The sequence below is a fragment of the Salmo trutta genome, chromosome 10 (assembly GCF_901001165.1).
Source record: "Salmo trutta chromosome 10, fSalTru1.1, whole genome shotgun sequence".
Classification (NCBI taxonomy): Eukaryota; Metazoa; Chordata; class Actinopteri; order Salmoniformes; family Salmonidae; genus Salmo; species Salmo trutta.
Genome location: NC_042966.1, coordinates 22138038 through 22151081, shown reverse-complemented (window position 1 = coordinate 22151081; position 13044 = coordinate 22138038). Strand labels below are relative to the sequence as shown.

General features: G+C 44.7%; 1 protein-coding gene across 5 annotated transcripts in view; it reads left to right on the top strand.

Annotated features, from left to right (window-relative positions):
* The first annotated feature begins 1529 nt into the window (after positions 1–1529).
* The window catches only part of grid2ipb (glutamate receptor, ionotropic, delta 2 (Grid2) interacting protein, b), a 28151-nt gene continuing 16636 nt past the window's right edge, over positions 1530–13044 (top strand). For all 5 annotated transcript variants that reach the window (XM_029764922.1, XM_029764920.1, XM_029764923.1 and 2 more), the window contains exons 1-5: positions 1530–2193; positions 2911–3047; positions 3279–3395; positions 4134–4469; positions 4673–4827. In XM_029764922.1, the coding sequence (XP_029620782.1) occupies positions 2103–2193; positions 2911–3047; positions 3279–3395; positions 4134–4469; positions 4673–4827 (836 nt within the window). In that variant the 5' untranslated portion in view covers positions 1530–2102. The remainder of the gene's footprint in view (positions 2194–2910; positions 3048–3278; positions 3396–4133; positions 4470–4672; positions 4828–13044) is intronic.

Below are 13044 nucleotides of genomic sequence, written 5' to 3'. Positions count from 1 at the left end.
TTGTGCACCTGCTCCTCAGTTGCACACAACACAAAATACATAATGATGACACAAGCTGTTGGATCTGGTTGCGGTGCTTTGCCTGCATTTTCAAACAGGCCCTGCTCTCATGTTACACATTACAGTTAGTGAGAGGAGTGTTACTTAGAGGCACTTGCTCTGTAGTGTATTCCTTCATCTTCTCAGGGACTTGAAAGGTAAGACTGCATCTTATTCTACTCTTTCTAAAATAATAATGTTGGTTGTAGACTCCACAGTTTGTTTACTGTTGGGAATCGCCTCATTGTCTTCACTTCCACACTGAGTCACCAGCTGCTTCAATTTAGGCTGTTGTTACATGATGATGGTTTCAGCAGCTATCAACTCTCGCAGTTGTATTCATTTGTTTCACTATCTAAATGACTTGATTGTTTGGCTGTGGGAATGAATATTGCTGTCATTTTGTTCTAGTCGGTCTCTGCTTTAAACAACGTAATGTCTTGCCAATGTTGCTGAATGCACAAATAGTCCGGTACCGACCGACCAGGGTGGGTCTTCTTACCTCAGGCTCAATGACCTGTATAACGTCACTTTCTCTCACTTGCTCTCCCTTATTCCTCTATACAAGTGAAGTGACCATCTTGAGCGAGGTGTAAGATGAGAGTTTGAGGGGAACAGTGTGTGTTTGGAGATACAAGCATGACTGGAGAATAATTCACCTGGCCCTGTATGTATAACCAGGGCTGTGCTGTTTCTTTAACTTAAATATGACATGAGTACTGTTTCCACCTCTGCTGTTTTCTGTTGGAAAACAAGTCATTTACGTAGCTGTCTTAGTATACATACTAGTGTACAGTATTTAGGCCAATTATAGGCCATGTGTTATTACTGTTACTACATCCATTTGTTATTACTATGCTATTACAATGTTATTACTGATTTCATTTAGAAGTAAAATGGAAAACTACTCTCACAGTAACCCTGTGCCATGCTCCATAAAGTCCCTCATCTCCAATAAGAGTCTCTCTCTACAATGAACCCCTCTCATTAACCCCCTGCTATTTTGTGTAGGTTTATTGTTACACCCTCCTCTGATCAGTAATTCAATTATCCGTATTGTGTGTGTGATGAACCTTTTTCGTTTTGAATTCATGTACTGCACATGCACTGACATATATTCCACAACTCACTGGCAGTGCTCAATTAGTATTGACTGAGGGCCATGTGACTAACTAACTAGCCTACTGATAGCCCCTATGTTTCCCAATACTCTATCTTACTGTAAATTGCCTAAGGGACAGGTTGCTGCAGCAATGTTTTAAAGTAACCCAGATCAGAGGCATACATACACACCACTGTGACTGAGTCCGTGTGGATATCTCCACAACCCTAACCCTATTGAAGGGGGGCATGTGTCCCTGTCCTGATGGGGGGTGGAGGGGGAGTTTAAGACTCAGCCTGTAATCCCACTAATCCAGAGCAAAGTCTTAAATTGCCCCTGCTCCTTCTCAATGGGACTGAGCATTGTGGCACACACTTATACACCAGAACACATACACTACAATACACACCACACATATTAACGCGCCCAGGCAGACGCTCCAATTAGTGTGCTCATCGACCCCTCGCCGATCGACACACACACAGTGATTCTGGGCCAGTCTCCATCCCTTGGAGAGGTACCTAGCCGTGAGAGAGAGCAGGAAAAGAGACAGAGGAGTATTTATAGAAGAAAATGGGGCCTCACAATACCCTTTTTGGAGAGAGGTTTTATTAAGGAGCAGAGTGGAGCGAGGGTGTCCCAGTTTTATGATTAACACTGTGTAAACGGGCTGGAGGACTGCAAGGGCACATTCTGAGAGGAGATGCTGGAGCAACTCTGTGTCAGGTCTTCACCGGTGTTTCATGCACTGTCACCCTTTTGTCGTGTTGAGGTGGCAATGTGGATGACTCTGTGGAAGACTCTGAATGTAAGTCATTTTTAATTGGCAACCCCTCTTGTTTAAATGGGGGTTGTTGTTGTGGTCCGAGTTTTTTTTTTACTCTTGTGATACAGTTAGAAAGCCAGGTTGGATACTAGCTCACAGGCAGGCCACCTGCAGTTTGATCAAGTCTGATACAAGATGAAGAAATTTCTGCAGAACAAGAAAGGCAGATACTCTTTCAGGAACCAGAACAAGCCTGCCGTTCCTCGCTATCCATCTAAAGATGACTGTAAGTCTGTCTGTCTATGACTTTTATCGACTTATTGAAACACATGACTGTACTGTTTCAAGGCTTTGGAGGTTGAATGCAGAAACTGTTTCTGTTGCAGGGTTAATGTTAGATTATCTGTTGCACATGATCAAACAGAATAGATATTTGTATAACTCTATATTTGGTATGTGTGACCAGGGACGTTTTTGGAAGCAAACTCATGTATTCATTCTGATCCTGTTTTAATGCCCTATACCGGTTATAGTTTATATAATGTTATAAAGCTTCCAAAATGAAACATTAGTGATTGGAGTGGATTACCCCAAAAAGCACAATGATCTGCACTCCTCGATTTAAATGTGTTTTCTGTGTTTGGTTATGGCAGATATTTTTGCATAGAAAACATTGCTTCTTATACGCTTGAGTCATTCTCATACAAGTAATAGAGTGGTATTATTTCAGAGCCTTCCGTCAGATAGAGTTTCCGTGAACTTGGATTCACTTTGGAAGAGAGTGCTTCCCGCTCCTCAAGGTCAAGTACTCTGAGATGCCTTTGGAGTTGTGTTCGAGGTCAGCGACCCCAAGGGTTTGACAGGGGCTGAGAGCACTGCATTGCTTCTCTTATTCTCGTCTCAATCCGCAGGCGACAGAACATCTTTCAGTTGATCCTCTTCATACTCCATGTTTTTCTTCATGTTCCTCTCCTCTTCGTCATTCATCTTTTCTCTCGTGTAGTCATTGCAATGCCGATGTCCAATCAGTGCTGGCCAGAGGAGTTTGGCTTCCAGCTGGGAGGAAGTGGTCCCAGCTACATCCTGTCTGTAGAAGAGGGGAGCAGTGCCTACCTGGCGGGGCTACAGCCAGGTGACCAGGTCAGAGAGATTCTAGATTCTAAGCTAAACCGAAAGGCCTAATCAGTAATTATTTAAATCCTTTATTTAACCATTATTTACCAAGGCAAGACAATTGACAAACATGCATTTAATAGTACTACAGGTATGTTATACTACGATGTTATGATAATAGTGTAATAGTATAAACAGGGATTTATACTGGAAAAGCTGTTTCTCGGTCTCTTCCTTATACTGTCTCTCTGTGATCAGGTGCTGGAGATCGAGGGCCAGAATGTGTCCACTTTGGGATTCCAGGCTGTCATCGCCATCGCTCAGGCCCAGAGGAACATTCCTCCCAGCATCGGAGTTGTGTCTCGCATCCAGCAGGTCTGAACTCGCTCTGACTGGGACTCACCTGGCACCATCATGTTGTAGCACAATGTTTGATACTTCTGATTGATTTTAAGTTCCTTTTTCTGTAATTCTGTTTGTGCCTACTGAAAATCTGACTCACTGTATTTCTTATTTTTTTCTTTTTTTGTTGTTGTATTTTACCCCCAATTCTTTCGATCTTGGCTCATTGCTGCAACTCCCCAACGGGCTCGGGAGGGGCGAAGGTGGAGTCATGCGTCCTCCAAAACATGACCCGCCTAACCGTGCTCCTTAACACCTGCCAGCTTAACCCGGAAGCCAGCCGCACCAATGTGTCAGAGGAAACACCGTTCAACTGGCATCCGGGGTCAGCCCGCAGGCACCCGGCCCGCCACAAGGAGTCGCTAGAGCACGATGAGCCAAGTAAAGGCTCACCGGCCAAACCTTTCCCTAACCCAACCCGACCACGGCCGATTGTGGCACAGCCCGGGATTTGAACCCGGGACCGTAGTAACGCCTCTAGCACTACAGCATACAATGCAGTGCCTTAGACTGCTGTGCCACTCGGGAGCCCCCGACTCACTGTATTTCTGATACCTCATGTAACCTCAGAAATTGTAGGGGCAATCCTGGATTTGCCGTGCTAATTTCATCGGCAAGGCCATACTTTTCAATTCATTGGTGAAAATAAATTCTCTCTATCTTAATATAATACAGTGAAAGTTAAATAAGAATTAAATCTCTGCTTCTCAGATGGACATCACCCCGGGTCCTGACGGTCGTTTCGGCTTCACCATCGTGGGAGACTGCCCCCTCCTGGTGGAGGATTGTTCCCCCTGCTCTCCGGCAGGACGAGGTGGCCTGCGGGCCGGTGACTACGTCATGGAGGTCAATAGGATCCCGGTGAGGCACCACGAGATGGCGGCGGCGCTGATCAAGGCGTCCCAGGGGCGTACGCTGAGGCTAGGGGTGCTGTGTCTGGGGCCCAGACGGAAAATACGCAGCAGTGAGAGTATGGATGAGATACAGCTTGAGGGAGACGGGATGAGGACGGACCGCAAACACAAGGCCCTGGAGTTCAACAGGAAGGTGAGGCTTTCTATTAAACTAACTGTTGTATGAGTTGAAGCTATTCAGGGGAGTATTGATGTCCAGAGAAAACAAATCATTATGCAAGCCTACTGAGCTTACTTCCTTAGTTAGCTAGTTGGATACTTTTTTGTAAAGGTATACCATCTTTCTTTAGGGACTACTATATAGGCCCTCCAACAACAGTTATTGATATCTTTCAGATTGACCAGATTTTGGGGGAGGAGCCTGAGGTGAAGGAGAAGCTGTTTGCAGTGCTGAAGCAGTATGCTGCGGAGAAGAAGGTTGATTGGCTGGCCTCTGTCCTCCCAGACATCCTCACCACTGACGAGCAGCAGACGCTCATCGGCCACATCAGGTACCTACCCTTGAGTCTCTGCTCCCAATGGTTTCATCCATAGAATGTAAATAAAGATAAATACTGTAGACTTAATCTGCAGTTGTGTTCAGTATAGGCTCTTGAGAAAGAGGAGGTAGCCTACCACCTGTACTCCCTGCTGAACATGACTCAAATTATGCCCACAGAGATACATTCAAACCTTCCCATTTCGACATATAGACATCCTAGTACAACCCAGATGGGATGCAGCCTCCTAAAATCCCAATTTCGGAGTCCCAATGAAAAGTAATGGTAATCTATGGGGATTATTTTGCGATGGGTGTGTAAACAGGCTTTTCCTTTTGCTCATTTTGCTGGTGGAGGGATTACGGGGAGCTTGCTTAGTGTCAAGCATTGTGAACGTTATCACAAGGCCCCAACTGCTGCAGACAGGGCTCCAAGACCAGACGGAGAGCACACTACACCGGTGCCTTGGTCTTGTCTTGAATCGAAATTAAGTTCAGAATCTAAAATTACACCTAGTGTTTTATCTTTATTGCCTGTGGATTAAAATGTGAGGCCAGATTCTCTCTCTGTGCTTTGACACCAACAAGAAGTACCTTGGTCTTGTCTTGATTTAGCTGGAGGAAGTTGTGAGCCATCCAAGTATTTAAATCACAAATACAGTCTAATAATCCGTGGAGCTAAAATCCTCTGGTGACACTGCATTCGGAAAGTATTCAGAGCCCTTGACCTTTTCCACCTTTTGTTACGTTACAGCCTTATTCTAAAATCGATTGAATTGTTTTTTCCCCTCATCAATCTACACACAATATCCCATAATGACAAAGCAAAAACAAGTTTTTAGAAATTCTTGCAAATGTATAAAAATGGAAAACTGATATCACATTTACATAAGTATTCAGATTCTTGACTCAGTACTTTGTTGAAGCACCTTTGGCAGCAATTATAGCCTCAAGTCTTATTGGGTATGACGCTACAAACTTGGCACACCTGTATTTGGGGAGTTTCTCCTATTCTTCTCTGCAGATCCTCTCAAGCTCTGTCAGGTTGGATGGGGAGCGTCGCTGCACTGCTATTTTCCGATCTTTTCAGAGATGTTCGATCGAGTTCAAGCCTGGGCTCTGGCTGGGCCACTCAAGGACATTCAAAGACTTGTCCAGAAGCCACTCCTGCATTGGCTTGGCTGTGTGCTTAGGGTTGTTGTCCTGTTGGAAGATGAACGTTCGCCCCAGTCTGAGATCCTGAGTGCTCTGGAGCAGGTTTTCATCAAGGACCTCTCTGTACTTTTCTCCGTTCATCTTTCCCTCAATCTTAGTCTCCAAGTCCCTGCTGCTGAAAAACACCCCCATAGCATGATGCTGCCACCACCATGCTTCACCGTAGGGATGGTACCAGGTTTGCTCCTGACGTGACGCTTGGCATTCAGGCAAAAAAAGTTCAATCTTGGTTTCATCAGACCAGAGAATCTGGTTTCTCATGGTCTGAGAGTCCTTTAAGTGCCTTTTAGCAAACTCCAAGTGGGCTGTCATGTGCCTTCCGTCTGGCCACTCTACCATAAAGGCCTGATTGGTGGAGTGCTGCATAGATGGTTGTCCTTCTGGAAGGTTCTCGCATCTCCACAGTGGAACTCTGGAGCTCTGTCAGAGTGACCATCAGGTTCTTGGTCACTTCCCTGACCAAGGCCCTTCTGCCCCGATTTCTCAGTTTGGACGAGCGGACAGCTTTAGGAAGCGTCTTGGTGGTTCCAAACCTCTTCCATTTAAGAATGATGGAGGCCACTATGTTCTTGGGGACTTTCAAGGCTGCAGAAATGTTTTTGTACCCTTCCCCAGATCTGTGCCTCGACACAATCCTGTCTCGGAGCTCTATGGACAATTCCTTCAACCTCTTGGCTTGGTTTTGCTCTGACATGTACTAACTGTGGGACCTTATATAGACAGGTGTGTGGCTTTCCAAATCATGTCCAATCAATTGAATGTACCACAAGTGGACTCCAATCAAGTTGTAGAAACATCTCAAGGATGATTAATGGAAACAGGATGCACCTGATCTCAATTTCGCGTCTCATAGCAAAGTTTCTAAATACTTAAGTAAATAAGGTATTTCTGTTTTTTTATAAATTAGCAAACACTTCTAAAAACTTGTTTTCGCTTTGTCATTATATAGGGTGTTGTGTAGATTAGATGAGGAAAACAAATAATTTAATAAATTTTAGAATAAGACTGTAACATAACAACATTTTGAACTCGAACGAAGAGGCCAACCAACCTCTCCAGTCTGTCCAGAAGGACATCATGATCAACAGTGTTGAATCCAGCACTTAAATCCAAGAGTACAAGGACAGAGAGCTGTTTGGCATCTGTGTTGGCTCTAAGATAATTTACCACTTTAACTAAGGCAATCTCTGTGCTGTGGTGGCCACAACAACGAGATTGGATTTTTTTCAAAAATACAGTTGGCACTTAAAAAATGACTTTGCTGCTTGAAAACCAACTTCTCCACAAATGGAAGTTTGGAGATTGGCCGAAAATTGCTAAGAGCTAAAGAATCTAGATGACATTTCTTCAGAAGGGGTTTCACCATTGCAGTTTTTAGTGCAGTAGAGAAAGTGCGTGTGAAGAGGGAGTGATTAACAATAGCTTGCACTTCTTCAGATATGCAATTAAAAACTGTTTTGAAGAAGGTGGCGGGGATAGGATCAAGAAGGCAGGTAGAAGGCTTAAGTTGTGATATCACTTTCCTGAGCATGTCTGTGTCAACCAGGAAAAATAAATCCATCGTGCCTTTGCGTGGTAAGCTCGGGCACATATCATCAAACTTCTCATCAGGTCTCGCTTGACTGATACCCAGCCGAATGTTGGTTATCTTATCTCTGAAATATGCTGCAAACTCATCATATTAGCCTTTTAAAATGATAAACTTGGATTAGCTAACACAACGTGCCATTGAAACACAGGAGTGATGGTTACTGATAATGGGCTTCTGTACGCCTATGTAGATATTCCATAAAATATCTGCCGATTCCAGCTACACTAGTCATTTACAACATTAACAATGTCTACACTGTATTTCTGATCAGTTTTATGTAATTTTAATGGACAAAAAATGTGCTTTTCTTTCAAAAACAAGGACATTTCTAAGTGACCCCAAACATTTGAACGTATGTACATGAAGGCAGAGTAAAGTGACTAGGCATCAGGATAGATAATAATAAAAGTCAAATAAAGTTTGTGTATTGTGAATGTATGTGTGTTTGTGTTGTGTCGTAATGCGCGTGTGTGTTATGTCGGTATGCGTGTGTGTGTTATGTGTGTGTATGCATATGTAGTGTATGTGAATGTGTGTGGGTTTTGTGTGGGAGTGTCAATGCAGTGTGTGAGAGTGAGTATGTATATGGTGTGTATATATAGTCTGGTGAGCCTGCGTAGGGTCAGTGCAATATAAAGTCAGATCCTATGGGTACCATTAATATGGTATATCAGGTAGGTAGTGATGCCTAAAAATGTAGGTCCTGAGTTTTTCCTGAACACATGACCAGACCAGAAAAAAAGTCTTAGTGATATGATTAGATACTCATTATAGAAATTGTTATACTGTAAGATACTGTACTATCTATGGTTATAAGGTTGTGTATGAATAATTTCATATTCAAATGCAAAGCTATTTTGTTCAATACGACAGTGATTCCTGATCCCCAGAGGACAGCGAGACTTCTTTCCTTCTTTATTCTCTAAATATAGACTGAGTGGCATTTAACAGGCCATGAAAATGTGTTTGTTTTATTCCACTGAATTCTACTCTCTCCCTCCTCTCCTCCTCTTTCTTTCTTTTTCTCTCTCTCTCTCTCTCTCTCTCTTTTTATCGCTAACCCCCCCACTCCCCCCCTCTTTGTGTGGATTTTCTGTGATGGATTTTATCTTAATTATTGTGCTTTAAGCTCTTGCTCGTCTGTGGTTGGTGACCGTTCCCCCTTGACAGTTCACTGCTGGCGATGGTTCTTGGATGCACCATGCTGATTCTGTCCCATACCGTTATACTGCATTAAGACTTCAATATTACCATTTTTGAACCTATGCACTTACTCACATTTATTATTTTATAATCCTCATAACGTTCCTTCTGATTCTGAAATATGACAGACTAGTAACAGTAATGAGCTGTTTGGGGTGAGTACTGGTTTTACTGTTGGGTGTTTTTGGCTGTGGTACTTGCGTTTGTCTTGCAGTGGTGTACTGCTGAATGCACACATCTGTTTCAGTACAGGAAGGGACACCGCAGTGTAGTGTGTCAGACTTGCCGTAGGTGGGCAGATAATTATCTGAGGGGTAGTGTGTGTTGGCTGGCAGCCCATGCTCTTTTTCAGAGACTTGTTTTAATGTTTTCTACCATTTATTGTTGTGCAATGATTTAATGCAGTGGTCTGAATGACTTTTTGCAGAATTGAATTCAGTGTTAACTGTATACTTTCTTGCTTGCGTACTGACTCTCGTCACTTGAATGAGACAACATGAAACATTCTAGGATTTTCTACCAGTGTCACGATCGTCAAAAGGAGTAGACCAAGGTGTAGCGTGGTGAGTGTTCATCTTTATATTTATTTTAAATCAGAACACTTCAACAAAATAATAAACAAATGACAAACGACCGTCACGTCTTGCAGGCTATAACGAGCAGTACAAAAATAACATCCCACAACTCAAGGAGGGAAAAAGGCTGCCTAAGTATGGTTCCCAATCAGAGACAACAATAGGCAGCTGTCTCTGATTGGAAACCATACCTGGCCAAAACATAGAAATATAAAGCATAGAATGCCCACCCCACACCCTGACCTAACAAAATAGAGAAATAAACCATCTCTTTCAGGTCAGGGCGTGACAGTACCCCCCCCCCCCCAAAGGTGCGGACTCCCGGCCGCAAACCTGAACCTATAGGGGAGGGTCCGGGTGGGCATCTATACTTGGCGGCGGCTCTGGTTCAGGGCGTAGCCCCCACACCGCCCGCTGATCCCCCCGCTTCTGTGTTGCCGGAGGAACCAGACCGTGGATCATCGCCGGAGGCTCTGAACTGCCGACCGCCACTGAAGACTCTGGGCTGCAGGTCGCCGCTGAAGACTCTGGGCTGCAGGCCGCCGCTGAAGACTCTGGGCTGCAGACCGCCTCTGAAGACTCTGGGCTGCGGGCCGTCTCATGAGGTTCCGGACTGCGGGCCGTCTCAGGAGGTTCCGGACTGGGGAGCGTCGCTGGAGGCTCCGGACTGGGGAGCGTCGCTGGAGGCTCCGGACTGGGAAGCGTCGCTGAAGGCTCCGTGCCATGGATCATCACTACAGGTTCCGCATCATGGATCATCACTGGAGACTTTGTGCCATGGATTATCACTGGAGGCTCCGGGCCATGGATTATCACTGGAGGCTTCGTGCCATGGATCATCTCTACAGGCTCCGGGCCATGGATCATCCCTACAGGCTTCGTGCCATGGATCATCACTAGAGGCTTCGGACCACAGATCATCACTGGAGGCTTCCTACGTGGAGCTGGAACCAGTCTCACCGGACTGGGGTGACGCACAGGGGACTGGGTGCGCAGAGCAGGCACAGGGTATACTGGGCAGTGGAGGCACACTGGAGGTCTGGAGCTTAGGGCTTGCTCACCCCGTCCTGGCTGGATGGTTATTTTAGCCCAGCAAGGGTGGAGCGCTGGCACAGGACGAACTGGTTTGTACTGGTGAACGGGGGGGTACCGTGCGTAGAGCTGGCGCAGGATAACCTGGGCCGAAGAGACGCACTGGAGACCAGGAACGCTGAGCCGGCACACTTCTTCCTGGCTGACGGCCAACTCTAGCACGGCAACGGTGAGGAGCTTGCACCGAGCGCACCAGGCTGTGAGTGCGTACTGGCAACACAGTGCGCATCACCGCATAACACGGTGCTTGCTCAGTCACTCGCTCCCCACGGTAAGCACGGGGAGGTGGCTCAGGTCTCAACCCCGACTTCGCCAATCTCCCCGTGTGCCCCCCCAATTTTTTTTTTGTGCCACTGCCTCTCGGGCTTCCGTTGTTGCCTTGCCTGTCGATCTTGTCGCTGTTCCTCCCTTGCTGCTTCCACCTGTTCCCATGGGAGGCGATCCCTTCCGGCCTGGATCTTCTCCCACGTCCAGGATCCTTTGCCATCCAGGATGTCCTCCCATGTCCAGTCATCCTGCCCACGCTGCTTGGTCCTTTGGTGGTGGGATCTTCTGTCACGATTGTCAAAAGGAGTAGACCAAGGTGCAGCGTGGTGAGTGTTCATCTTTATATTTATTTTAAATCAGAACACATAATAAACAAATGACCGTCACGTCTTGCAGGCTATAATGAGCAGTACAAAAATAACATCCCACAACTCAAGGAGGGAAAATTGCTGCCTAAGTATGGTTCCCAATCAGAGACAACGATAGGCAGCTGCCTCTGATTGGAAAACATACCTGGCTAAAACATAGAAATTCTAAAGCATAGAATGCCCACCCCACACCCTGACCTAACAAAATAGAGAAATAAACCGTCTCTCTCAGGTCAGGGCGTGACAACCAGATTATATGATTCATACTTTTTGTCTCTAGCGATTCCTAGAATAAGCGGTAACCTAGAACTCATCATGATAAGTGATGGGGCTTTTTTTGTATCTAATCTCTTGTTGTTTTTTCTATAGCTAAAAATGTGGATTATGGAAGCTCCAGGCTATTATGTAATTGCAGTCTGTGAAAAAGTTACCCTAAAAATGACTGAACTTAAGGTGCTATTGATCATTTGATTTACTGATCCTGCCATGTTTGATATATTGGTATATGAGTTATTGCTGCCATATTGATTGTGTTTAAGGAAGCTAAACTAATGTCAACAAAAACAGTCTTCTTTAATGTGGTGGTGCATGCCATAGAAGTGTAATGTACTGTAACTACAAAAGCCCCCTCACACATTTACAGTAAATTACAGCATTACTCCATCTAGCAAATCACTTTACAATTTACATCCACTCTCAACCATTGATCTTCCCTCATAGGTCATCATCACATTGCTCTCCCACTGCAACGCTCCATTTCCAGACAGTTTGGAGTGAATTTGATAGGTGTATTAGAGTAATAAAGGAGGTTTCAGCTGCATAATCACCTCCATTACTGGACGATGCTTTATTGGCCTTAAAAAGCTTCCTAATGCTGGAAGACTCAACAACCCCTTCAAACGGCACTATTTAACTACAAGCAGAATCACATATTATTATTATTATTATTATTATATCTATATAGGTAGGCGATGCAGGCAGCATGTGATACAAAGAGTGACAAATGTCTGTTTCTAGAGTGCCCCTCTCTTCTCTGATTGTTTGCATGTCGTGGGTAAGAGACTGATCACAGGTGTGTTCAGACAAACCAAGGCTGTCTGATGTTTCTGTTGGTAGCTGAATGGCAAATTGGCAATATAACACAATATTGTTGTGTACTAATGATGTTGTAGAGATATTCTTTGAAGCTCCATAATCTCCATTATGTTCCAGTACTGTATGTGTTAATGTCAGCGATCCGTTAAAAGTCCAACATGTGGCTCTGATGGCCACTGACCAACGACATAGTGACCCTAATCACTGGTGTTTAAACCACATAATTATCTCCTAAATCCCTCCCCTCAATCTTTAATGTCCACCGGTCATTTAGTGCCTGGCAAGCGACAGTGTGGCAATGCAAAGCAATAAATAGCGACAGTACAGTCTCTCACATCTGGAATAGAAATTAAACGAGGTCTCCCAGTTAGATTTCTATTTGTCATTTCTCCCTTTGGAGACATCCATCCTCCCTTCACAGTCTTAGATAATTATAGAGCACCACTCTACTCTGCTGCAAATGAGGTCACATTGGTTGAAAACTCAATTAGTTCCAAAGATAAGACAGTTTCGACAACTTTTATGATGAGGTGGCTGTTTGAAAAAAGAAAATCTTGTATTGAGCAGTGAAGGCTCAATTGTAGTTGTGGTGGCAGATAAGGTTTTCTTAGAAATACCACTGAATGACAAAAGGATGCCAGATAATAATATGGCTAGAGATGTAGAAAAGCTAGTAGAGAGAAAGCGACTCTGTGGGTTGGTGAGAGACCAAGCTAAACGATGCTGCATAAGTACATCACAACGGTAATGAGTGTCCACAAATCGCTTTCCATAGAACAGCAGGTTCTACACGAGTTCCAAATATATCTCCATGTCTGGATAAC